The sequence below is a fragment of the Genypterus blacodes genome, unplaced genomic scaffold (genome assembly GCF_046128005.1).
Source record: "Genypterus blacodes isolate CSIRO-AG114 ecotype Tasmania unplaced genomic scaffold, CSIRO-AGI_Gbla_v1 ptg000073l_1, whole genome shotgun sequence".
Classification (NCBI taxonomy): domain Eukaryota; kingdom Metazoa; phylum Chordata; class Actinopteri; order Ophidiiformes; family Ophidiidae; genus Genypterus; species Genypterus blacodes.
In genome coordinates this window covers 1581228-1604045 of record NW_027466883.1, presented here as the reverse complement: position 1 = coordinate 1604045, position 22818 = coordinate 1581228, and the positions used below count along the sequence as shown (strand labels likewise).

Genomic DNA, 22818 nt, shown 5'->3' with positions numbered 1-22818 from the left:
TGATGTCTCTTTGGCTACTAACACTTCCTTCCGTGCGGATGATATCTCAAATGGTGTTGCCAAGGTGATGCATTCCTTTTATGTGTTATGCTCCAACAGTGTGCTATATAACAAATGCGTTCTTCTTCTGTTGAATGAATAATCGTACTGCTTGTTGCTATATTTGCACCTGCTGACTTAGTCCTGTCACACACTGTCAGATCTGTCATTGGCTCCTGCGTCCTCCGCCCCATGCACCGTGTGCTCACACCTGCTGGAGCAGCTGGATGTCACAGCTCTCAGCTCGGCTGTAGTTGGACTTCACGTTGTTATTATTATTCTAATGGACGTAAATGTTGCCTGATGCTATGAAGGAATTCACAACGGATTCAGAGAAGCTGCTTCTGATTGAGGGTCCTTCTTTAGAGTCTCATAAATGGTATGACTTCATGGTTATGTGTTATGTCTTGTTCTATGTACTCTTATCTGTCCAGTGTGCATGTTGGAGAATATATTGACCTTTAACCATCATGATGTGTAAAAGTTCCCTTTTCAAGGGGAAATGTTCCGACTTTTCATCAGATGTCAGTGATGATGTGTGCGGTATTGACAGCCTGTGTGAGCCTGACCAGCACGACCAAGACCAAAACATCACAACATCATGGAGCCAAAATGAAGGGAAAAGCTCAGCCAGAAGGAGGCTCTTCATTGCCTGTGCTGTCAGCCTCATCTTCATGATAGGAGAGGTCATCGGTAAGATGAAAGTCAATCAGAAGTCAATAGAAGGCTGAAGGACGGTGGTATGTGGACAGAATAGGACAGAATATGGTAATAGTGAAGTCAGCAAGGTCTTTGTCATCAGAGAAAATAAGTCAAATGACTAAAAACCTGTGCATTTGGGTTTTTGTTTTGAATTTCTGATCAAGTGAGATGTATTTTAATGCTACAACCAATAATCAATCATGTCTTGCTGGATGCTTTTTGAGTGAGTGTCAGGTTTTGCAACTTTGGCTCCTATCAAAACCTGTAAAATGTCTCCTTTAATGCTGATATATTGCTTGGCTCTTTGTTTGTTTATAGTTATACATCACTACAGATTATGTATGGTCCTGTCCTGTTCATCCTCTGCAGGTGGCTACGCCGCCCACAGTCTGGCCATAATGACAGACGCAGCTCATCTCCTCACTGATTTTGGCAGTATTGTGATCAGCATCTTCTCTTTGTGGATCTCGTCCAGGCCTCACACACAAACTATGACCTTTGGTTGGCAGCGAGCAGGTTAGTACTTTATATTCAGATACACAAATCACACACATTCTTTATTGTTTGCTCAGAAACTCTCTATCTCATAAACTGCTATGTATATTTCAATCAACTGTTTATTTTGCCCAAATTTCCTTTGTTGTTTTTGCTCCATTTGTTTCCTATTTTCATGACATTGTAACCTTTGATCTCCAAAATGTCAGACTGGTGTTAAGATTGGTGTTGAGGGCAGATACTAGATGATAATATAAAGGATTGTGGTCTGATCATGTCACATTCAGTAGGAAAATTTGCTGGTTTTTAACCCATTACTTGCTTTCAACAGAGATTCTGGGTGTGTTTCTGTCCGTTGTGTCTATCTGGGCCGTGACAGTAGTTCTGGTCTTCTCGGCGATTGAGAGGATCATAGACGGCGAATATGAGATCAACAGCCACATCATGCTTGTGACATCTGGCTGTGCAGTGGGAGTTAACATCCTGTGAGTAGCACACCTCGTGGTTTGTGTGGTTTTGTTTTGTTTAGATAGAGATAGCTTTAACTTTTTACTGTTTACTTAGAATGGCCCTGATCCTCCACCAGCCCGGCGTCTCACACAGCCACAGCCACGGGTTTCTCACTAGCCGTCAGCAGAGGGACAGGGAGACTCACAGGCACCATCACGGCCACGGTAACGCCAGTGTGAAGGCCGCCTTCATCCACGTGTTGGGCGACCTGCTGCAGAGCATCGGGGTCCTGCTGGCTGCCACCATCATCCACTTCTGGGTCAGTGAGGAAGAGTCTTATAGAATCAAGTGTGGAACTAGAATCAATGGTTTTCCAATTATTCTAGAATCTATTCAATGACAAAAAAATGTGCAAACGTTTAATTGCAAATTTTTTGTTGCAATGTTTTTCTGACACACAGCCAGAGATGAAAGTAGCGGATCCTATTTGTACCTTCCTGTTCTCTGTTATTGTTCTTGGCACCACACTTCCAGTCACTAAGCAAGTATTCAGGATCCTGATGGAGGGTAAACACGCACTTTGTTTATTGGACGCATTACCCTATACTGTACACAGCATCAGTCTGCAGCAACAAAGGTGTGTGTGTGTGTTTGCAGGAACGCCTCAGGACGTCGACTTGAACAGTGTGAAACACAGGCTGCAGAGTGTGGGAGGCATCCAGGCTGTGCACAGTCTTCACGTGTGGAGCCTCAGCATGACTCATTCTTTGCTCTCTGCCCATGTGGACGCAGGTGCGAGGTCTCAAACAGCAGTGCCGCTCACACACACACACACACACACACACAGATCAGGCAACATTTAAACATCACCATCAAAACCTTTGTTAGCTCCTTCAAGTCAAATTCTCCTTCATTTGTAATCCAAACAACAAATTTTGGTTTTGGATGTTTCTCACTTATGACAGTGACATTACTGGAGAAAAAGTAAAACAGTAAAAATCAGAAATGAAACAAATTAAGATCAAAGGTGCTGTACGGAAACCTAATTTAAAATAAAGTCACTATCGGAGCAACAAAAATTAAAATAAGCACAAAGTAGACATGGACATTATACTAAATCTGTTTAACTATTACTGCTGTGTAATGATCAAACACATATTGTACTTCTGCCCTCAGAGGAAGACGCTGATGCTCAGATCATCCTCATGAAGGCAACGACGCTCTTGCAGTCCGAGTTTGGATTTTCCTCCATCACGATCCAAGTGGAGCGTCACTCTGTGGACAAACAGCACTGCGCTGAGACGGCGACGGATACATTTTTATATTGATGAAATCAACCGTTGGGTGATTCAATTAAGGAAGCATACTTTATTTAATTGAAGCTTTAATAGAGCTGAATTTTGTGACTATTAAAAATACTATATGGTTCTCCTCAATGACCACAGAACTCTATATTGAGCATTATAAAGACAATACTGAGGGACGTCCATCTACATTCCAATTTAGTGAATGCTTATCAAACATTCCAAACATGCCAGTCCAAACTCATTTCTAGCTTTTTCATTACTGACTCACATTTCACAATTTAGATTTAAACTTCGTCACACCTTCATCTTGCATTGTTGTTCTTTTCACAAAGCAACATCAGCAGCTCAGCAAATAAAGGGAAGAACAAATTGAAACACGTCATAGTTTATCAGACAATCCTTCCACCTTCATCGTGTACAGTTTAACTGAATTGTTGCAACATTGTTTATTTCATGTGAGAATCCTCATCAAATGGTTTCTCAAACAAACACAATTATTCAGTCTATATTACAGAACATTATGCACAACATACAAATGATCTACATTACTTTGAAGAACAAAGCTCTTCTGTTGTGTGTATCCAACATTTGTTGTCTAGTAGTTGATGGAAAATGAGAATATGAGGCACACAAGCATGGCATTTGATCACTTCCTGTATTGTTGTTTGCCAGTTTACTTAAACAGCATAAACAATATCCAAAACACAAAATGAATGAAATGAAAATGTTTCAATTTGGACAATATCTGGTTTCTCCAAAATCTCTTCCAGTTAAGAATGTGTCAGTTCAATTGTTTTTAATCGTACCACAAACAATGGCAAAACATTTTGGCGCTTATCTGCTATTGGGAAACCTGTTACCGCCTAGTGCGTCGTCTTGGTGGCTCCCCCCTTACAGTAGTTGGCGTAGGCTTCCTGGAACATGTTCTTACAGGCGATTTGGGCTCGGAGTTTAGAGCAGATGAGGAAGGAGCCCCCCATCTTGCGGTGAAGGGAGTAGGTCTCCTCTGGCGGGGGGGTGAGCCTCTCCCTCAGCATCACAGGGATGAGGCTGTGGATGCGCTCAGTTGTGCTTTGGGCTCCAAAGTTGAACGGCTCCTCTGAGGAAAAGGCCTCGCCGAGGATCATCACCGCATCCACGTGGGCGCTCTCCATCGCCTTACAGGACCACAACAATTCAGCATCAGACATTACTTAAGGTGTGTATCGTGTATACCTGGCCAGGTTTGACTGATCATCATTACTCTTATCAAAATGAAGAAACAGTGACTCAAAACTAATTTACACATTCGCAAACATTTTCCAAAATATAATCATGCAGTACAGCCCAACAGTCGCTAGATGGCGGCGTTTCCTTATGTACACTCACAAACACAAGTACAAACAACCCAAGTTATAGTAACATATACATGGAGAAGCTTCAGCCCTGGCTAGGCTGGAGGGAACCTATCTACCAGTTGTCAGAGAAACAAAAGGACTAAAAATAGAACTTTAAATGTTAATCTGTGATCAATATTTCACAGGATTCCAGTGGGGTTACAGACTAGTGGAGAGTGTTCCCTACCTTTGACTCATACCCTGTGAGGAACTTCATGTCTCTGGATTTCTGCAAAACACCTTCTCTGTTTCGCTCTGCAGCTGACTTGATAATCTGATATGAGAAATGCAGGTTTGACAAATGCCAAAGTCCAAAAGCAACGATCAAGAGTTAGTAGTTAATGCATATTGTACTGAAAGGTTTGTCTGAGTACAAAGAGGCAATGCCGAGACACATTAATAAAGACTTAAAAGGTCAAAAAACGTCCCGCCAACTTTCTCACCTCGATGTAGTCGTCGGTGAAACTCTTATCGAATCCTCGCGTGGCCCCAAAATCCAACAATGCAACCTGAACATGAGGGGAAACAGACTGCTGTGAAACGGAAAGTGCCACTATTAAAACATTGCTGCATTTCCTCTAGGTACACGAGACACACTGACCTTGTGAGCTTGTGGGTCAAAGAAGAAGTTGGACCAGTTTGGATCTGTCTGCATGTACCTGAACTCAAAAAGCTCCCGCAAGCATAACATCAAGATTTGCTCACAGATCTGGATGGAATCAAAGAGAGAACAAAGGCGTTTCTTTAATATATGCTTAGAGCTGTTACCGTTTTAAGCTTCAAATATGAGATTATTGTGGTGCTCGAGTACACAATTAACATTACATTAACATAACAATATCAGTTTGACCTACAAAGGACCTGGAAGCACTGTATGTTTGGTTGTGCCAACATGACTCAGCAGTTTTAAAAGGTGATGTGTCTGTATTTAGCAAGGCACCTTGAACAGGCATGTGTAACACGTGTAAACTGCACTGATCATGACACACACACACACACACACACACACACACACACACACACACACACACACACACACACACACACACACACACACACACACACACACACACACACACACACACACACACACACACACACACACACACACACACACACACACACACACACACACACACACACACACACACACACACACACACACACACCTCGTTCCTCAGATCCTGATGGAGGTCGGTGGCCTGGTCCAGAGGGAAACCAGGCACCAGTGTGGTGGTGAGGACATGTTGGCTGCTCAGCTCGTCAATCACATCGGGCACGTAGAAGAAAGGGTGACCCTTCAGTAGCTCTCTGCCAAGTTAACAACAACAACAACAACAACAAGTTAAAGGACACGTCTGCCCCGCCCCCAAAGCACGCACTGACAAATGTGTCACCGGCAATGTAAACAGAGTTGAAGTGAAAATTTGAAAGGAAATATCAAGGAGGGGACGGCAGAAAGGAGGAGAGAGAAGAGGACAGGAGAGAAGAAGCAAGCGGCTATCTGCATCACCGTATGAGCCAGGGGTGTGACTGAGTGAGAACAACTCACTGGAATCTTCTGGCACACTTAGCCTCTCTGATGTAATCGCACTCCAGCGCCAGCTCACGACTCATAACCTCAATGAGGTGTTCAGGAAACAGGCCTGTGGAGGGACACACACACACACACACACACACACACACACACACACACACACACACACACACACACACACACACACACACACACACACACACACACACACACACACACACACACACACACACACACACACACACACACACACACACACACACACACACACACACACACACGAAAATCATGACTGTGTGAAAGTCTTTGCAGCTGCTCGGCACACAGTATGTTGACAGGAGCAGAGGTGACCAAAGTCAGACAAAAGCTGCCGTTATCACAAAGATTATCATCTCAAACTCAAATCACCGGAGCGGTTTTACCTTCAGGCAGCACATTGCTTAAACTCAAAGCGGTCATGATGTTATTCACGTCACTGTCGATACTCTTGGCGACTCCAGGGTACTGAAAGAGAAGCAAACATAGTCTCAACTCCTCTACGTCCACTTTTAGGGAATATATTGTACTTTTTATTACTTTCACCCATTTTTATAGTGTAATACAGTAGTGAGTGTATGTTCAACATTGTCAACATTGCAAAATGTAAGATTGACGCCTAGAAATGGATCCAGTTAGTCCAGTTAATTGGTCCTTTAGTCCAGTAACATGCTGACGTGACATGGAACACATTTGAATTTACACACATACACAACCAGTCACTACAGTAAGACAGTAACTACAATTTAGATTTAAAATCTCCCTCAATCTGCACAGTGGTGCTGCAGCAAAGGAAAATTTGAAGTGGATTCACTTGTGTTTTTATGTAAAGAAGGTATATTGTGTGGTGGAGTTGGAGGGAGATTATGCTGATTAAAATGGAACACCTGGATCTTCATGGCCACCTCTCTGCCGTCCTTCAGCCTCCCTAGATGCACCTGACCGATGGACGCGGCAGCAAATGGCTTGTCTTCAAAATATTCCAGCTTGTCTCTCCAGTTTGGGCCGAGATCACTGCTGATGGCTTTCTGTAGAAAACAGGAGAGAAACCCACAAATCTGACAGGCACCTATAGCCAAGTATCATTCTCTTTATGATATCAGTTACTACCTTTTTAGTTACTTCCTATTCACAATTCCTTTACTAAATACCGCTACAGTGCATTAGTGAGTTTGTTTAATCATCTCCAGTGCTTCGGGCCGTACCATCATCTGTTTAGTGGGCATGAAGTCCGCACTCTGTCGAACACGCTCGAAGATTTTGGCCAGCTGAGGGTTGATAAAAGCATCATCTGAAAGGGAAGAATGGAAACAAATGAGTGCGTGCAGTACTGAACGTGACAAAGTCAGGCTGCCTAACAACAATGTGTTGTGTAAAGACAACAGATCACAGTGTCCTACAGTCTAAACTGTCCCTCAGATTCTAGGAGCAGATTTAGGCCCGGCTGCCAACAATAGATCCACTGGTATGGCACTTATTGTGTTATGTTGGCTCACAAGTTTATTTTAGCCGATGGCATCTCCCTGTTGGTGTAGCCTACAGGTCTGTCAGAGACTAGATGAAGACTTGTAATCTGATACGCTGCTGTCTGTGTATGTTTATGTGTTTGAGATAATATCTCACCTTGAATACTGAGCATCTGGCCCAGCTTCAGTGCAGCGCCGCGAACTTTACACAGAGTTCGGACGATTCTTTCGGCGTTGGCTTCGGAGAGGAAGGCGCTTGAATCCAGTATGGCTTTTTTATCCCCTACAAATATGACGCATCATTCAGTACGGTAAAGATGATACTTCAACATTTCAGCACTCTCCAAAACAGAATAAAGTCAGGATAACATGAGCGGATTTACTGAACATATAGTTTTAATGAGCCCCATTCATTTGATCATTGAAGTACTTCTTGTAAACTGATGCCCATCTATCCTCTATATGGACATAACGCATTACAACTTTAATTTATCATCATTTATTAATCAGATGTTTGATTGTGAAAATTATACAAACTCTTTCCTCCTCTTCGAAAGACTTCTTACTCCATTGCTGCAGCATCGCAGAGCTCAATGAGTGTAAAACGGTCATTTAATGTACTGTGTCTTTAAGCTCCCCTCCAAAGGGGCCTGCTCTCTTCTGATTGGCCAGCTTCGTCAGGCCTGAACTAACAACACCCCCAGACTGAGAGGCTTGGATGCTGGCCAGACATTCTCTCACTAGCCTTGTACTTTGTGTCTAAGTAGGGGTGAAGGTAGGTAAATTCAAATTTGTTACAAGCTGACATTAACATTCTGCAGAAGTTAGGGACCAATTACAAAATGGGGCACATCGGTTGAGTTCACTGGATGTATTTTGATACATGCCAACATGTCATACCTTCTTACTTTCATATTACCATAAAATGTGCTAAATAGAAACTTTTCTCCTGTCCCTCCTCTTCCTCACCTTGCTGTTGGAATTTCAAACTCTTCTTCGCCACTTCAGCAATCGCCCCGATGCCAAGTCCAACTGCCAGACCTGCAGAGAGAAAACAAAACAAATGATCAATACTCCAGACTTTCTCTGACACAGAATGGAAAGTGAATTAATCACTGATCAAACAGAAACTAAAGCCTAACTCATATTCCTGAAATCTACTGCATTTATCTTATCCACATTTGATAACAGCTGCAACAACAAAACAAACCAAGCACAGTGCTGGAGAAAAAGTGATAAGAGCAATCATTAACCTTGACCAGAAGCAGCTCTAATTTTTTTTTATATTAGCTGGATTCTCAGGCTGATCTGAAGAGTTGGCAAGTCCCATAAAACCCTATGTCAACGATTGATACACCCTGACATCATTCCTGTGAAGGAGCACATTGAGCTTTCACACAGTCTGTCTCCAGCTCTAGATAAGTGCAATCTGAGGAAAACAACAAAGTAAACCAACACAGTCAGCTCCCTCTCTGCTGGAGGAGTCATTTACACAACCGGACTGCAAAATGATGTAATGATATCTAATGTAACTAGTGTTTAGAAAGAAATAAAACATCAATTAACCCACTGGTGGCACTATAACTCTGATGAAAGCCCCTCAAGTTAACGTTTGTTTTTGGCTTGTATCTCCTTATGTTGCCTTCTTTGTTTCAAAGCCGCATGCTGCAACCATATTGCCTTCTGGACCGAACTGAACTTTTTTGATACGGGTTCATTGATCCTCCCCTACTCTCCTAGTCTGCAGCATTTCTGAGTCAAGCCTGAGCCGACAGCAACCAGTGTGAAACAAAGCTGCAGGTCAAACTGTTGCACGTGATGGTTGTGTCAAACCAGGTGTGGAGGTGTGTATGTTCAAAATACGTGTAGAAGTCAACATGCATCATATTCCTCAACATGGATGAGGAATATGATTCATGTATTTGAATCAGGATCTTAAACAAATGGAAGTAGAATGTCACCAACATATCTGAAGGCTTCATATGTGAGCACGGTTACCTCCAAAATTGACCAGTCGTCCAATTCTTGTGACAGGCACCTTCCTCTCTCTGGCTCTTTCACTGAGCTGAAATGAAAAACGAAAGGCTCTTGCATTGCAAAGCCTTCGCCACGATCTCAAACATGCAGTATTCATTATCAAAGAAACACTGATTAAAAAAAAAGAAGGTAAGAGTTGATACCACTTGCTTATGCTGCTTGTAGTCGGTTTTCTTAGCACTTCTCGCTTTCTCCATATCCTCTGATGTCAACCCGCCCACTGTGGAATTGTCCTGGTTGAACAACCTCGTATGTCCTGAGAAAAGTCGACTTTGGTTTTTCATCTGCTTCAATCTGAGTCTTCCAGTGCAGGTTCCTTGTCCACCATGAATGTTCTCGCTGAAACAGGGATTGAAGCAGGGTCCCAGGGTGGAATATCTGTGTAACGCTGCTGCTGCTGCTGCTGCTGGGGCTCTGTGGATACAAACATCCCGCGGGTTCTTGAAGGCCTCCTGCATTAAAACAAAACAGGGTTCACATGACTAGAAGAGTTTACCTTTGTCATTTCCGCACATTACTACACCCACTGAGGGATGAAGCTAGAAAATAGATAGTGAAATAGTCCGTTTCTGAATCCAGATTCAAATACATACAGGGTCGGACAGTCACATGTATGGAGTCGCACAAATTCTTGCTTTCTATTGGCAAAAAATCTAAATCTGAGGACTTTGGCGGCGTTACACAATCTCTGAATGCCTTCTAGTTATTGTCACATTTATCAAGTTAAAATGTAGTTAATCATGATAGAGATTAGTGTTGTTATCGTCCCCTGATCCCTGATCAAAGGCATCAGGGGATCAGGGGGTCTCTCTCCTCTTTCTTTGATTTCTATTTAAGCATCACTGCTCTCATAAAGCCGGTCACCATTGTGGCTGGTGTTGATGAGGTCGGGATGGCAGAAACAGAGACGTTATCTGGGATTGCATGCTTGTGAAACTCTATCCTCTGCTGGAGCTGCATGTCGGCCTAATCACGCCTCAGTGCTCACCCTTGCTGAGCCGGCAGTGCTGTGATGGAAGTTTACCAGCCTCTGGTTTCCGATGCCTGGCAGGACACCTGTTGGGCTTCTTCTGGCTGCTTGCTTCACCAAAGCCAGGCCTCTCCAGACCACTGAGTCCCCCACCATGATGTTTTCCTATTCAGACCTGAAAATAGAGTAATGCTGGGAGACAACAGGTTGTTTTTTAGGTTGTGAGTAGTGATGGATGTTGTGCGTAAAAGGTATAAAAGTGAAGCTTCCATTAGTGTTAGTCCCCATGCTTTTGTTTAAAAGAGGACTCCATATCCTCAGAAAAACAACCTAATCAAATACTGATAAAAGTACAATATTAACCTGGCTGGCTGTGTGATAAGAGAGAAAGGAAACAAACACAGAGAAATGAAAAAAGATGTGTCGAAATGTGTAGATTTCATTGAATTGTATGGCTGAATTCACTAAAAATGAAACATTAAAGTGTCAGAAAGGGGAAATGTAGGTTTTACTCACCAATGATTAAAACGCAGCTGACGGGTTTTAAGCAGAAGTCCTCTCACATCCGTGAATCAGTGAACAATGTGTAAGTGGAACACAGACCCACCTTCACCTTCATTTGACACAATTTCTAGAAAACACCTGAGACACGTTGAAGGACATGCAAACGCACATTCTCCCCCGAGGGCACCCGGGGAAGTTTAACCAGTCGGCGGCCAATGAAGTAAAGTTCAGCCGCGGAGGAGTATCAACAAAGCCGCGCAGTGGTCCAACCTACTGTCAGTCTTCTTTCAAGGGCTGGTCCCTGAACTCAACACGTGATGAGTTCACGAGCCAGCGGAAATATCTATCACAATCACAGCCCAAGAGTAGACGACACTCACATTCTAACGACATTAATGTTTTTGTCAGCGATGTTATTAATAAAAAGTAAAGTTAAGGTAATTTGTTGCAACACTTCTTTAGATTAGCTGCCTAAAAGCGAGAATACTTCAACAATTTTAAAGAGGCACTTAATAATACAAAATAAATGATTAAATATCCAAGTTATTGTATACGGTCTACAGGCCAATGCTTTAAGTTAATTGAGTATTGAGCAATAGAAATAGTTTGTAATTGCAAATGTGTAATGTGATGTAATGTGTTTTTAATATGTTGATGCATGACTAAAAGTACTGATAGTACATGTATATATATATATATATATGGCTAAAAAGGGTCAGAAAGTCCATTATCCTATCACAAGCTCATGCCAAAACTGCATGTATTTCATTATCAAAGATACCAACCTATACTGCAGAAAGGTTTGGCATCCATTCTTCAACGTGGAACTTTACTAAAAGCACTTGAAGGCAGCAGGTCTTTTCATGATTATACTAGGGAAACCAAAACATTGCTTAATAGAATAGTTCTTTTGATTTTCCATGTAACATACTATTTGAAATAATTAAACAAATCAAAAAGGCCTGGACAAAATCTAAACTGATAATAATTGTATTGTACTTGTAGTCACAACAGTCAATTTGTTTTAATTAGTATCACAGGTGTCTTCAATCTCATAATCAGTCAATCAGAGAGCGTTATTCCAGCATGGTTACAGGAACGTTGTGCGCACATATATCTTCCTGGGTGTGTCAGGGTCTGATAGCTGACTTTAGCTTGGGGAAAAGTCGGAGAGCGTTCTGCGTCGTTACCTCCATCACCTGCTCAAGCGACACGCCTTTGATTTTGCTGATGTATTCAGCAGAGATGGAGATGTTTTTCGGCTCATTTCTGACCTGTGATCAATGCATGCAAGCAGACGAATATCACATGAATGAGCTATAATGATGGAATAGAGCTCTAAGAACCAAATGACCAATCAGCACATTTATTGCTTTTATGAAAGAAAACAAACTAAACAAACTTCACCTGCTTTTCTGGGCCAAGAGCAGGTGAATCCGTTTCTAGGCAGATGTTCTCTAATGGCAGCTGTTTCACCAGTTTCTGCTTCTTGGTGGAAAATACGCAAAAAATAATTGACAATCATTAACATTTAATTGTCAACCAATGAAAACTAAGTCAACATGTCAGTGCTGTCCGAAGAGACCATGACTGTTTAATGTTTAGATCGCAACAATGATTTCCAACTATGCCAGTGTTATTAGTTCATGTTTATGTCCAGTTTTGGCATTAACATAAATGAATACATAAATGCTGCACCTGTTCACTCCGAATTATGGACGGTGGAATAGAAAAGTAGTAGCCAGCCTTGACTCCCTCCATGGCCACAGACGGTTTCCCATCAAACGCGTGGAGCAGAGCTTTCTCGACACCTATTGGCAATTCAGAAGTACTGCAGTTAACTTCTGAAAGAGAACCCTCCTCTCAGAATGAGATTCCCGGTTCTTTACCTTGCTCCTTCAGGAGGTGGATGGTGGGTCGTCCTGCTGACCTTGAATGCACATTTCTAACAATAAAATACAAACAGAGTGACATATTATGGAGGTGTGTTGACTGAGGGGTGAGTGATGTTTTCTTAATTCCCGAATAGCAAAGCAAAGTAACTAATAGCTAATGGCGACTGTAGTTGATTGGAAACATGCTGTAACATCACATTCATGCAGCTTTGTGTAGAAAAAAATTGTGGATATGGAGCATTAAGCAACGAATATGCAGAAGAATGCCCCAAATAACACCAAAAGCTATGTTAAAGGGTGGACATTTTGTTTTTAAATCAGTATAACCAGGTTATCTTATAAAGTACGAGGACTCACAGAGGGAGATCCAGACGTTTGGCTATCTCAGCCTGATGAATGAGCACCTGCCTCTGATTTTCTTTATCTCCCTCATTGCTGACATATCTGGGTGTAAAATCCAAACCAACCTATGCACAGGTGGGGAGAAAACACATCATTATTTTGGATATTGTAGTGTTTGTTTGTTGAGATGACATGCAACAAAGGTCCCTGAATGGAATTGAAATGCAATGACATAATGTGTGTCTAAAAGCACTGAGCCACCAGGACACCAACATAAATAAGAACTTTCCTTTGCATGGATTTGACTTCATTTATGTGAAATCCATGCAAAGGGAAGTCCTGTGAGCAAACTATTTAATCAGGACACATAAGAGACATTAAATTATTACCTCCCCTATGGCCACAAGATGGTCTTTGTATTTCTCTATGATGGGTAAAGCTGCATCTAAATCCTGTGAAATGGAAAATATATGCTATTATCCCACTGTGAATAGAATAAATAATATCTGATGCATTGGAGGCCACAAATGATCCAACAAATTGTGTTTTTTCCCAGTCCAGCAGTGTCCCTACCTGGAGAGCAGCTCCCCTCTGTTGCTCTGGGGAAGCCTCTTGAACAGGGTGAACTCCTAAACAGGGGAAAATAAAACCTGGAAACCTTGAAAAGAAAAGAAAAAAAGGAAATTGTTAAACACAGAGAGAGAGAGAGAGCAATCATGAGGTCGATCTCAGTCTGGCCCGTTGTTGTGTTTACCTCTGTGACAGCTCAATGATCTTTTCGAATTCCCCAGCATGCTCAGCCACGGCTAACAGCGCCAACAATCCAGACTATAGATTAACAAACAAAAACATTCAAAAATACAATACATCAAGGGTTACTTTTATTATTATTATATTTCTCAAAAAGGACACTACATCACGTGGACTGGGAAACCTAACAAAACACAACACAGATAATCAGAGCAATACAAACCAATATATACTGATACTATAATTAGTAATGACATAATAAATAATAAATATTCATAAATAATGACTTCGACTCAAGCCACGGTGTTAACTTAAGGCTTCATGCACTTCACTTGGACTTTCTTACCCTTTTGGAATTCTCAATCACTTCCTCTAGGTCCTGACAAACAAGATAATTTAGGTTAACGTTTCACACAAAATTTCAGAGATAAAACATTCATCGGTATGATTGAAATAGCGGTCAAACCTTGTCAAAATCCCCTGCAGAGATATGACAGTGGCAGTCTACGTAGCCATGCATGTGGGAAACCTATCAAAACCAAAACATTGCTTACTTCCTGTTAGAGAGGCAAACTGCGCATGTGCAGAGCCGCAGACTGAGATTTGTAGTACTAAAGTAGCCCGGGCGGGTGGAGTTTAAGCAGATAACATGAGGTTAACTCCGTACGTCACTGAAATACAAACAAATCAAACACTCTTTGTATAGAAGAGGTTGTGCGCTATGCTCCTGAATGAAGACTGTATCTTCATTTATACTTCCTGATGTTGTTACTGCGCTTGGAATGGGAGGTTTAATCTTTGTGCTTTTGCTTGTATCGACGCTGCTGATCACCAGTGAAGCTAAGTACGAACCAAACTGGGCATCTCTTGACTCCAGACCTCTGCCAGCATGGTTCGATCAGGCCAAGTTTGGCATCTTCATTCACTGGGGGGTTTTCTCTGTCCCCAGCTTCGGCAGCGAGTGGTTCTGGTAAGATTGGTGTAACCTTAACATTCCCCTCTTTAAAAACAGGTATGGACTGCTAACAAAAATATCAATACACACAAGCAAAAATCAAATAGTATTTAATCACAGAAATATTGAAAGGCTCAAAATCTTGGAGTAACATAAAATGACTAAAATAGTTTTTAGTATGAAAGTATTTATTCTGCGTGCAAACTTGATATTGTTGAAAAGCACGGTGGCGCAAATTCACATTTTGAGTAAGATGAGACAGTACAGGCAACCAAAATAAACGTTCCTTTCCTTTATCTGTGTTGTGTCTGTTTTGTGCTCAAGGTGGTATTGGCAAAAGCAGAAACTCCAGCCGTATGTTGACTTTATGCAGAGAAATTATCCTCCAGACTTCAAGTATCAAGACTTTGCACCACAGTTCACAGCTGAGTTCTTTGATGCCAAAGAATGGGCCGACATCTTTGAATCAGCAGGAGCAAAGTATATAGTTCTAACCACAAAGCACCATGAAGGTAAAGCACACTCTCTGACATTCTGTCCTCTCTGGTACTACTGTTTCTGTGCCACGAGCCAAACAGGAGCTGTGTTGTGTTGTGTTGTCTCTTAGGTTTCACACTATGGGGCTCCAAGAACTCCTGGAACTGGAATGCAGTGGATGTTGGGCCTAAGCGTGATCTGGTGGACGAAATGGCAGTTGCCCTCCGTGCTCAAAGTGACCTGCGTCTTGGGCTTTATCACTCTCTGTTTGAGTGGTTCAACCCGCTCTTTGAACAAGACGCTGCCAACAACTTCACCACCAACCACTTCCCTACCAGCAAAACGCTACCCGAGCTTTATGAGCTCGTGGAGAAGTACAAACCAGAGGTGCTGTGGTCAGATGGGGATGGAGACGCACCGGATAAGTACTGGAACAGCACTGGTTTCTTAGCCTGGCTCTATAATGACAGGTAATAGATAAAGATGATTAGATAGATACACTGTTAGAAGGAAACAGTTAAATTAATGGTGGAGTATTTCATCTTCGACAGCCCAGTACGAGATACAGTGGTGACAAATGATCGGTGGGGTTATGGCTCCATCTGCACCCACGGCGGGTATTACACCTGTGCTGACCGATATCAGCCCGGACATCTGCTCAAACACAAATGGGAAAACTGCATGACCATCGACACAAAGTCTTGGGGTTACAGACGCAACGCTCCTCTCAGTGATTATCTCTCCATCCAGCAGCTTGTGGCGGTGAGAACTTAGGATGTGATTATTACTTCGCCATTAAATCCCAACTGAAGGCCCGTAAAGGTATCAAGGTTTTTTTTACTGTGAATGACTTGGTTGAATATTTGCAAGAAGAAATTCAAACCAAACTGCATTATTTATATCCTGCGGTAGAGTTTTCAAAGTGCTATGGATGATCAACTGAGCACAAACGCAATGCTTCCTCACTGGCTGAGTTGATAAGGATCACCTGAATGCTCTATTAAACCAAATGACTGACACACAAAGGATTGTTGGAAGGCTGTGAAGGACGCACCAGGTGTGCGTTTCTCAAATTTGGCCGGCAAGAGGCACACACATAGACAGATTTGAGGTTTTCCGGGCCTAAATGATCTCTGTGGGAACTTCTACTTAGCATTTAATTTGAATAAGATGAATAAGAAAGCTATGAACGCATGAATAATTTGGCCAAGATGAAATTGAATCATCAAGTCATGTCTAGAGCACAGTGGAGGATGTAGATGCTCCCAAACGCCTCATTAATGGTTTTGTTTACAGTAATTATGCTAATGTATAAAACACTAACAAGGTAATGATTTATTGATGTTTAGCAGCCACACAGCAGCATTAACTGTACTGTGTATGTGTGTGTTTGTGTGTGTGTGTGTGTGTGTGTGTGTGTGTGTGTGTGTGTGTGTGTGTTTGTCAGACGTTGGTGGAGACTGTGTCCTGCGGGGGAAACCTGCTGATGAACGTTGGTCCCACGCACGACGGGAGGATTTCTCCGATCTTGGAGGAGCGTCTGAGGCAGATGGGCCAGTGGCTGAAGGTCAACGGTGATGCCATCTACAACACCACGGCATGGCGCGCTCAGAACGACAGCGTCACTCCCAGTGTGTGGTGGGTCATCACTTCACACGCGTTGAACCGTAACAATTGGTGTAATAATCCAAAGAGTCCAAATTGTTGTTTTGCAAGTCACAAGCCAAGATTCCAGTCCAAGTCAAATCAGAAATACTACACTTAACATTTGGAGTCTGTTTAGTAATCAGTTATGTTTAGTGAGGGGGAAAGTACCGAGTCCCCTCCGAGTTAACCGGCTGAAGTCACAAGTTACATAAATGGGATTGATCCTCTGCAGGTACACTTACAGAGCTCAGGAAAAAGCCATCTGTGCTGTGTTACTCCAGTGGCCCAATAATGGATCTGTGATTCTGCATGAACCTGTGGTGACACAAGGACAGACTCAGGTAAGACACAACACATCACATTAAATCAAACCTGCTCCATTCAGCTCATACCTGTAAACTTCTCACATGTGTATGTAGGTGATGTGTTCCCGTCCCCTCTTACTGTATAAATGCTATACTCCTCTCTGTTCTCTGAAGAAAGCTCATATGCTCCATTTGATTTCCTGTCTTCTAACCTGGCCAGATTTCTTAAACAATATATACACATAAGATACAATAACGCCCAACTCTGAGTTTACATGTGGTCATATTGGAGAGAGTGTGGTTTCTTTCCAAAGTGAACCCTCTAAGACCTTTATACTGGGTCAGAATTGTTCCTAAAGGTCAATGGAAGGAAATCAATTTTGGGAGTTTCGAGAAAATAGGACCCAACATATATTCAGTGACTTGGGGTTCATGAATGATGGAATTATTGAATAAATGTTAATGTTGTCGAGGCCGTGAAGGAACCTACATCCTAAGAGCTCTGACAGTTTTCATGTATTGCTGCAAACTGGCCTAACGGCTCTGACCGCATTCCATTTCGGGATGTGAGCTTCGACTCGTCAGGTGACTCGTCTGTAGAGACGTCGTCCTCTCTCCCCTCCACGTCAGCCTTGTTCACCTGTTACTTCTGCTTTTGCAAAAACAGGTGCTGCTCCTCGGTCACGGGGCGGTGAAGTGGGAGCCCGTAAAGCCCAGCGGACTGCGGATCCTCCTGCCTCAGCTGTCCTTCAGCCAGATGCCGTGTCAGTGGGGCTGGACGCTGAAGCTGACAGGTGCCACTTAAGGAGAAACCGGAGGAATCGGATCAAGACCCAGCAGACGACGTGGAGGACCCTGAGGTGTTAGGTTGAAATAACGAAACACCGCTGTAAAGCTGATGTGTCTGCGCTCAAATCCAGCTGGACGTCTGAGGATACGGCTCACAAATACATCCGTGGTTCTGTACATAAAAAAGGGGCACCACTGATTTAAAACCTCTGCTTTAGTTTATTGGTCATGTGCAGCACTATTCATCACTTTGTAAAGGCCTTCAGGGCTGTAGGGGGCGCTGTGGACTTTAACATAAGAGTTATTTAGTTCTTCAACACCAGGAGATAACCCTTAGGTCAGTTTTCCTCATGTCTCACAGCGCCCTCTACAGACAAGAAAGCCATCGTACATCCTGAACAGTGCAGTGCCAAGAATCAGATTTTGATTTAGAAATGAAAGGTGGTTGTTTTTTTTGTAATAATAATTACGCAGGGAATCAGGAACAAACTTTTATTTACGATAGTTTTATAGTCAGAGAGTGTTATTACGATATGTGAGGTCGGGACCATGCGACCTTATGGGGTATTTGATATACAAACGGGGGAAATATCTGTGGTCTTGAAAACAGAGAACAAAAGTCTACTGTGCTAACATGTTAACACAAATGTATTATGTGATGTCATGTATGTATGTGGTGATGTTTCAAACGTGGACACGGGCTGGCAAAGGCTGAGAAATGTGTGTGAAAATGTGCTTCACCTCACCATTTCTTGCTGTTTCTGCACTTTTAAAATGACTTGCTTGTTTTTTTCCTGTATATATATTTGGGATGGTTGTTACTTTTTCTACAGCACTGATCAATCTGTTTAATATGTGAAGGAATCTCTAAATAAAACCAATTAAAGCTTTTAAGCATTGTGCATTTGTACTGAATAATGTATAAAGTGTGAAAGCATTCCTTAACACTTGATGTAATGTCAGGTTCACCTTAGGTCTCATTCCTGGACAGTTGTTATTGTGTCCTTACAGCGCCCTCATCTGTTTATACATGAAATGACAACACAGGCATGCAGCAGCTTTCTCTGCACACCCATAGCACACATACACGCACCATGCTGTGTGTGAGAAGGAGAACAAACCCTCCCCACTTTACACTGACAGTGCATCTGGATCACATGGGTTTGATAAAGGTCTCTGAGACTGGTAATCTATGGGTAATGTATTTGGGATTTCAAGGTGTGTGTGTTTGTGTTTGTGTGTGCGCTCCCCCCTCAATGCCACTGTAGTTACCTTGAGGTCTATTTGTCACCTGAGCTGTGAGTCCAGTGCAGAGCAGATCACTGTTGTGTCTGCTCTCTGTTGCACGCCTCAAAGGTGGGAGGTCCTTGTTCTGCAAATGTTCCATGACGTGAGGATGGGGGGCTTGCAAGGGGTTCTCAAGTCCATGCATTTCCCCTCAGCAGGCAGGCATGCGGCCAGGCTTTCCCCAGACCTCCACATGAAAACTGATCCCCCCCCTTCCCCCAAACAACAACAACAACAACAACAACAACAGCAGCAGCTACAACAATGACATAAAGCTGTGTCAATGTAAAGACAAAGCTATATTTTGTACCCTTCAAGCTGAAGGGTACACAATACAACTATAACTATAGGACTTTATTATTGATGTCCAAGAGTACAAGGAGTATTTGGGAGTACAGGGTTGACTGAAAAGTTCTGAGCTGGGCATAGAAAGATCTAACCCACAGGCATTGCATTCTTCATTATAATCTCCTTTCCGTGTTTCAGATCAGCTGGTTCCAGCTAAAAGATGTTTTCAAGTTTGAAAGTCTGACAGAGGCCAAATCAGGTGAGTAGGGTGTTCAACTCATACAAACAATCCACAATCACAGCTAGCAGCCATGGCAACAACCGATACGTGTGCAGATACATTGTTTATCCACCAGCCATTAAACTCACAGCTCATTATGTACTTATAAACCAAAATAACTAAGATCAAATGAACACAGCCAATGTACAAAACCAGCTCAGGAATTATATTAATTCTACAAAAAATATTCAAGCGCATTTCCCTCTGTATCAGGCTCAGTACTTATCAGTCGAGCCTCACCTCACCTCCCACTGCATTTTTGTACACCACTAAAGCACTGGTTTACACGAATGAAGCCCACTTCCTACATCATTCTACAGTCTCTCTGTGCTATAATCACTGCTAGTAATTATGTATGTAGACAGGAACTAGGAAACCATTACAGACACTGGCATTGTTGCTATGGAAACACAATTATGTCATATTATTTTCAGGTACTGCTGTGATAATGGCATGAGTGTGTCCATTTGGGAGGTAATGGAGACGGATAAATGAAAGGGTGCATTGATTAATTGATTAAAAATGTAATCAGGTTGAGTGAATTAATGAAGTGAAGTGAAGCTGTGGGGTTTGGAGAGGATTTATGGCCGCCTGTATTCTGTTTATTTGACCTGCAGTGTTCAGTAGCGCCTGTCATTGATATCTCAGTCAGTCAAATGACAGGCGGCACAGAGGAAAACCTCATTCCTCCCATTCATAAACACCCTCACCCCCCCCCTCTCTCTCTCTCCCTCTCTCTCCCCCCTCCTCCCATCAGTTTTAGCATTAATATCATTACAGGCTTGCTCGTAGTAGGGTTCATGTGTGGCATTCAATCACATGCAAATTTGTGGCAGATTTGAAGCGGTCAGCAGAGCCGCCGTATGCTTTAGATAGTGGAAATGCCAGGCAGCGTGGAACATCCTGGGGGACAGACCATTATATTTATAGAGACGGGTGACTTGACCTTCACTGCACATTGAGTATCAGCCATTTTAGTGCTGCTCCTCCAGATACTGAATACAGCATAATGGATCTCAGCTGCAGTGCAGTTAGTTAGCTTCAACTTCATCTTTGGCTTGTTATAGGCTATATCTAATAATAGCTCTCTGCAATTCCATACTGAAGAAGGACTGCGCCAACACACTCTCTGCATTCGCTGCTTTTTGGCACAGTGTGTGCAGTTTTCTCAAGGAAATGAACTGTGAAATTACTGTTTTGCTGCACAGGAAATTGCCATTGGGGTAGGGTTGTGAACTCAAGATGTCAGGGTCGACAAAAGGTTGTTACTTAAGATTAGAAAGTAAACCATTGTTTTGCTGTGTAAGCTTTGCATTATGAGTAAACCCACTCCCGAGTGTCTTAACCATAGTAAGCACAGCTGGTGCAAACCCAAACCCAAGGACTCCTATTCATAGAGGCACCCAGCTGTTCTCACAGGGCGAAACTGAGGAGGATGGTCAAAGCGGGTAAAGTATTTATAGTTGTGTCAATTGCATTGTGTTAAAAGGCCAAAGTTTCACAGAGAGTGATCACATGTTTATTTAAAATCAACACATGGTTATTGTGGTGTCAATGTTTGGGCAAAGGCCTGTTTTGTGTTGCATTCAGGGTATTTTAGATATTTAGAATGAAAATCTGACAAATTCTACTCCATTTAGATTTTAGCAAGTGAGATTATTTTATAACACTTTGGAAGATAGTTAGTGGTGTATTCAACCTGACACTTAAAAGAACAAAAATCAGAAAATTTTGTATAATAATAAGTCAGCTATTTCTACTTGTGGATCAGAAAGTTTGTTTTTCTGTCCTGGTTCTGTTTCCTTTGAGTTTTATCCACAGAAAACAGACAAATCTAATTGTTATCAGGGAACTGCCTTGGTCTATATGGAATCAGATTCCCATGACGTTTGTATTGTAAATTATATAGTAAAACTGTAAAGAAACCACAAGTTTGGATTAAGTAATTTAACAAAGTAATGAATCTTTTCCCCAAAAAATAGTGTATTACTGTAGATACAGTTGTAAAAGCATTAGAAAATAACAAAAATATGTCTTATTAAAATACAGTACACATAATATATCATTTTCTGGCGTTATAATGTAATCAGGAAGTATTTATTGAAGAGACTTTGCATTAATGTGGAGGCGGTGATAGCAGCATGTCACAGTGAACTCAAACATCTGATTCACAGGATGAGGTTTGCAGCTGCACATCATCTGCAGTATTGTCCTAGTTTTGCCATCTTAATGACACTCATCACGACTCTCTCCATTCACAAAGCGAATCCTGTCGTGACGGGAGGAACTGGCGCTGCACAGGCTGTGGGTGTCTTTTAATTCAGAGAGCATGTCTAATTTTTGCAGCATCCTCACCCCATGCTGTCTTTTCAAAGGATTCCTGTCATTCTACACACTGGTTATGATCACAGTGTAGGAAATGTATATTCAGAGCTGCAGTATGTCATTAGTTTCTTTCAAAGCGACCATTCGATTTTGGCATTTCTACTCTTCTGTGTCTATAGTGTGATATATATTTCAATGCCGATAATAGGATACATTTTTGCTCAGATTTGTGTGAAAACAATAATGATAGTGTATGAATATGTGTTGCTGAGAGAATCGGTGCCCTGCTTTTGCACAGACAGGCGCAATTTCAGCTAAATTTAAAATGAAATCACCCTATCTTGTAAATGATCATACCGTGGTTCTCTGGAATGAGGATGTTTATTGGTTTGCATCATAATATCCGACTCCCCACTTTGTGTGGAGTGTGAGGCAGCTGCTGCTGTGCTCTGAAACACAGAGAGAGGAAAAGAGCCCTTAAACGTGGGCTGTTGTGTAATCCCTCCCAGGGCCCCTTTGCTATTTTTGTGCCTGGGTCCGCACGTCACGGTTGGGTATT

At 42.3% G+C, this 22818-nt stretch overlaps 4 protein-coding genes across 6 annotated transcripts; 2 read left to right on the top strand and 2 right to left on the bottom strand.

The window, feature by feature from the left end:
* The first annotated feature begins 537 nt into the window (after window positions 1-537).
* LOC143006062 (proton-coupled zinc antiporter SLC30A2-like) lies at window positions 538-3225 on the top strand. Its single transcript, XM_076157401.1, has 7 exons — window positions 538-732; window positions 1111-1257; window positions 1568-1721; window positions 1801-2005; window positions 2148-2253; window positions 2344-2478; window positions 2863-3225. Exons 1-7 carry the CDS (start codon window positions 714-716, stop codon window positions 3012-3014), a joined length of 918 nt encoding a protein of 305 aa, XP_076013516.1. The 5' UTR covers window positions 538-713; the 3' UTR covers window positions 3015-3225.
* A 137-nt stretch (window positions 3226-3362) lies between these two features.
* coq8ab (coenzyme Q8A, genome duplicate b) lies at window positions 3363-11348 on the bottom strand. 2 transcript variants are annotated; one of them, XM_076157379.1, is made up of 15 exons: window positions 11023-11348; window positions 10434-10590; window positions 9589-9897; window positions 9407-9473; window positions 8378-8449; window positions 7566-7691; window positions 7148-7233; window positions 6830-6970; window positions 6329-6410; window positions 5922-6015; window positions 5539-5680; window positions 4971-5078; window positions 4813-4878; window positions 4557-4643; window positions 3363-4150 (listed from the first exon to the last, which is right to left on the bottom strand). In XM_076157379.1, exons 2-15 carry the CDS (start codon window positions 10569-10571, stop codon window positions 3857-3859), a joined length of 1812 nt encoding a protein of 603 aa, XP_076013494.1. In that variant the 5' UTR covers window positions 10572-10590; window positions 11023-11348; the 3' UTR covers window positions 3363-3856. The 2 variants fall into 2 exon arrangements, with proteins under 2 accessions (XP_076013494.1, XP_076013493.1); XM_076157378.1 differs by having other exon boundaries at window positions 10434-10607; window positions 10932-11347.
* Window positions 11349-11928: 580 nt separating this feature from the next.
* Window positions 11929-14474, bottom strand: LOC143006051 (putative deoxyribonuclease TATDN3). Of its 2 annotated transcripts, none has more exons than XM_076157388.1 (10): window positions 14373-14474; window positions 14253-14285; window positions 13911-13984; window positions 13730-13814; window positions 13546-13608; window positions 13172-13281; window positions 12809-12864; window positions 12618-12730; window positions 12327-12407; window positions 11929-12193 (listed from the first exon to the last, which is right to left on the bottom strand). In XM_076157388.1, the coding sequence occupies exons 1-10, from the start codon at window positions 14424-14426 to the stop codon at window positions 12050-12052; spliced, it is 813 nt and encodes a 270-aa protein (XP_076013503.1). In that variant the 5' UTR covers window positions 14427-14474; the 3' UTR covers window positions 11929-12049. The 2 variants fall into 2 exon arrangements, with proteins under 2 accessions (XP_076013503.1, XP_076013504.1); XM_076157389.1 differs by having other exon boundaries at window positions 12327-12404.
* A 119-nt stretch (window positions 14475-14593) lies between these two features.
* Window positions 14594-18973, top strand: fuca2 (alpha-L-fucosidase 2). Its single transcript, XM_076157730.1, has 7 exons — window positions 14594-14876; window positions 15186-15373; window positions 15469-15808; window positions 15890-16100; window positions 16786-16976; window positions 17218-17326; window positions 17958-18973. The coding sequence occupies exons 1-7, from the start codon at window positions 14638-14640 to the stop codon at window positions 18093-18095; spliced, it is 1416 nt and encodes a 471-aa protein (XP_076013845.1). The 5' UTR covers window positions 14594-14637; the 3' UTR covers window positions 18096-18973.
* Window positions 18974-22818: the final 3845 nt, after the last annotated feature.